The sequence below is a fragment of the Saccostrea cucullata genome, unplaced genomic scaffold, assembly GCF_032062105.1.
Source record: "Saccostrea cucullata isolate Sc308-1 unplaced genomic scaffold, CSIRO_AGI_Scuc_v1 ctg14576, whole genome shotgun sequence".
NCBI lineage: Eukaryota > Metazoa > Mollusca > Bivalvia > Ostreida > Ostreidae > Saccostrea > Saccostrea cuccullata.
In genome coordinates, this window is record NW_026919559.1 from 1,391 (window position 1) to 5,324 (window position 3,934).

Genomic DNA, 3,934 nt, shown 5'->3' on the forward strand with positions numbered 1-3,934 from the left:
GGTTTTTGGAGTGTAGGTCTTCCAAAAATCTATTAGAATTCCCCTGGGTACCTATTGCGCTCCATGACTAGCAGACCTATTCTTGTATTCATATGAAGCAGAATTTATGCAAAAGCTTATGCGTGAAAAGAAGAAGACACTCGCTGTGGCCTTCAACTCGACATTTAGATATATCGACGACATTCCTATGCCGAAACAATATATCCTGGTGAGCTTCAGATAAAAGATACCACAGAGTCTGTTTCATACGTGGATATTTTACTCGAAAAAGACACTAATGGTAATCTAACAACCAAGCTCTATGATAAACGTGATGACTTTGACTTTTCTTTCTTTAACTTCCCTTACCTATGCAGCAATGTACCTTCATCATCTGCATACGGAGTATATATATCTCAGCTGATTCGATACGCAAGAGCATTCTCTACGTATGAACAATTTCTAAAACGAGGTAAATTATTGACAAACAAGTTGGTGAAACAAGACTATCAACAATCTCGTTTAAAGTCATCATTTCGTAAATTCTATGGTCGATACTATGACCTTGTCAGCAAATACAATTCATCATTGAATCAAATGCTGACTGTGGGATCTCGTGCTATGGAGGAGTGAGCATCCCCTGTCGACCGATGACATTTGCCATGTTCTCCCGGTCATGAACTGGAAATAATGGGAAAATCCATTGATAGTTCTGTGTTTTAAAAATGACTTGAAACAATTTGTATGAGAAACGTCAGTCAATATTTGACTAAATGAATTAAAGATTGTAAATGCTGACAGGATCATTGTATCAACAATTGAAGTTACGAAATGATGACTTTAAAAGAGGTTTAATTTAATTTTTTATTAACAGAAATGAATACCACGGTTACAATGGATATCAGACAGGCTTTTTCTCTGAATGACATCCTTCCTTATGACCTGAGCTACTTCACCTATCACGGTTCAATGACCACGCCGCCATGCTATGAAACGGTTCAGTGGATCTTGATGAGGTGTCCAATCAAAGTGACCAGAGAGGTATTTAAAAAGATTGCATAAAGTTGTGCAGAGTAAGTATATAAGTTTCCAATCCATGTCTTCAAAGAAGAAATTCAACTAGAAAATGTAGTAATGAGTACAATGTCCAACCAAAACTGTACACAGTGATTACGTTACTAGTCAAAGTCTCCAGATAAGAAATATAAAATTGTCAAAAAATAATTTTGGGGATCTATAAAACTGCATATATTATGTTGACCAATCAAAACAGAACAAATTGAGAATCTTAAATATATTGAGCAATCAAAACCGTACATAACATAGTGAGTACGGCGCATAACCAAAATCTCTAAAGAGTTAAATCAACGTGGAGTTTAAAAAATATAGAAAATCTATCTTTCAGATATCAGCTTTGTCACAAGCATACTTTTTTTCTCTGATTTTTTCCTTAAAATTGGAACGCTAAAATGTTGTTGAAATATTGCCGACTCAGAGTTAAACAATGTATTATAATTAACTCTATGATTAATGTGATGACTTTATCTATTCTATCGTCAACTTCCGTTACTTATGCAGCAATATATCTTCATCACCTGCATTCAGCGTTTACATATCTCAGTTGATTCGATATGAAAGAACATGCTCTACGTATGAACAATTTCTAAAACGAGGTAAATTATGACAAACAAGTTGATGAAACAAAAATATCAGCAGTCTCGTTTAAAGTTATCATTTCGTAAGTTCTATGGTTGATATAATGACCTTGTCAGCAAAAACAATGTATCATTGAGTCAAATGCTGAGTTGCTAATTGACGTTTTTCATACTATTTGCTATAGTTCATTATTGATACACTGAATTGTTGACGGATTTTTCCATTATTTCCCGATCATGACAAGGAGCACACGGCGGGTGTGACCGGTCGGCAGGGGTTGTTCACTCCTCCATATGGCACCTGATCACATCTCAGATGTTTTGGAGGTCCGTGTTTGATGTGCTCATATTTTGTTTTGTTTTATAGATTTTTGATCTTGCATATTGTTTGTTATCTCCAGATGCTCCATAAAATCAATCAATTCCGATCGGGTCAAATTTTGATCATTGATCATGCCTAATAATCAACAAATCCATTTATATAGCATTTTTACTAGCGCTGAAATAAACTCAGCAATAAAGGGACTACAGTTCGTACATGCAACAAACTTTAATTTTAAAAAGGCTTGCTGAATTATTAAGATTCTTTTTCTCTGCAGGCATACAAAGCCTTGGCAAACCTTCCAGATCGTCAGGGTCACCCGCTCAGTAAATATGGCGTCAGAAGGCCGCTTCAAAGGGGGATCAAGGACCGCCCAACTGTTAATGTGCAGCGCAACTTCCTGTGCCAATCTTCCGGAAATAGAAGAGATGTCTGTTACAGACGGGGTTGATCTCAAAAAGATAATTTTGTCATCAGTTTCAAAGATTTGCTCACAATTTACTTTGATTTAACGTTTCCAATGTAATGCATATGATACATTTCACGTGGGAGACCATTCATTTTGAATGAAATATGAATTAACGGACAGCATTCAAGCTCAAAGCCCATTTAAACAATTCAAATCAGGGGCAGAGCAAACACGGACCTCTAAGACATCGGAGGTGGAATCACGTGTCATGGAGAAGTGAGCATCCCTTCATAATAAATCACATGCATAAGTCAAGTAATTATATAATAATAGTATGTATCATTTTCCTTGCTATTGCTACCTCTAAATATATGAAATAAGAAGTTAACGAATGCTTATCAAGCTCAATCAAAATTCCAAGGACACAATACAGTTTCAGGAGAGGAGTAGGCACGGATCTCTAAAACATCAGTACCCTGAAGAAGAAAGCGCCTCTGTCAACAGATCACACACACCGTATTAGATCTCGAATCTCTAAAGGGACATAAACCATATAATATATTCTTCACATGAGTAACTGTTAATTACGGAAGCGTATTAGTGCCACTTGCACACTTTATTTTTTTTTAATTTCTACACTTTAATCTGTAAATTTTACACTTTAAAGTGTAAATTTTACACTTTAATCTGTAAATTTTACACTTTAATCTGTAAATTTTACAGATTAATCTGTAAAATTTACACTTTAATCTGTAAATTTTACACATTAATCTGTAAAATTTACACTTTAATCTGTAAAATTTACACTTTAATCTGTAAATTTTAGACATTAATCTGTAAAATTTACACTTTAATGTGTAAATTTTACACTTTAATGTGTAAATTTTACACTTTAATGTGTAAATTTTACACTTTAATCTGTAAATTTTACAGATTAAAGTGTGAATTTTACACTTTAATCTGTAAATTTTACACTTTAATCTGTAAATTTTACACATTAATCTGTAAAATTTACACTTTAAAGTGTAAATTTTACACATTAATCTGTAAATTTTACACTTTAATCTGTAAATTTTACACTTTAATGTGTAAATTTTACACTTTAATCTGTAAATTTTACACTTTAAAGTGTAAATTTTACATTTTAATCTGTAAATTTTACACTTTAATCTGTAAAATTTACACTTTAATCTGTAAATTTTACACTTTAACCTGTAAATTTTACACTTTAATCTGTAAATTTTACACTTTAATCTGTAAATTTTACACTTTAATCTGTAAAATTTACACTTTATTGTTTATTCACATAGTCAATTTAGCATCTTCACACATCCTCAGTAACACATTTGTAAGCCAATAAAATGTTAGTTTAAGCAAATTTTCTGAATTGATAAGATTTATAGATTATATCACAATTGTGTCATCCATATATTATTTATGTGAAAAAAGTCTAACAGGCCCTGGAATCTATATTGGGGGGAGGGGTCCTCAAGCACCTGTGATCGGGAATATGTGCATATATGTCTGATATGCTCTTCACTTTATATTCAAAGAAAAGTTTTACTTTAA

General features: G+C 32.9%; 1 protein-coding gene across 1 annotated transcript; it reads left to right on the forward strand.

Moving 5' to 3' along the window:
• The first annotated feature begins 854 nt into the window (after positions 1-854).
• Positions 855-2,862, forward strand: LOC134233547 (nacrein-like protein). The gene is made up of 2 exons (XM_062715519.1): positions 855-1,020; positions 2,234-2,862. The coding sequence occupies exons 1-2, from the start codon at positions 856-858 to the stop codon at positions 2,405-2,407; spliced, it is 339 nt and encodes a 112-aa protein (XP_062571503.1). The 5' UTR covers position 855; the 3' UTR covers positions 2,408-2,862.
• Positions 2,863-3,934: the final 1,072 nt, after the last annotated feature.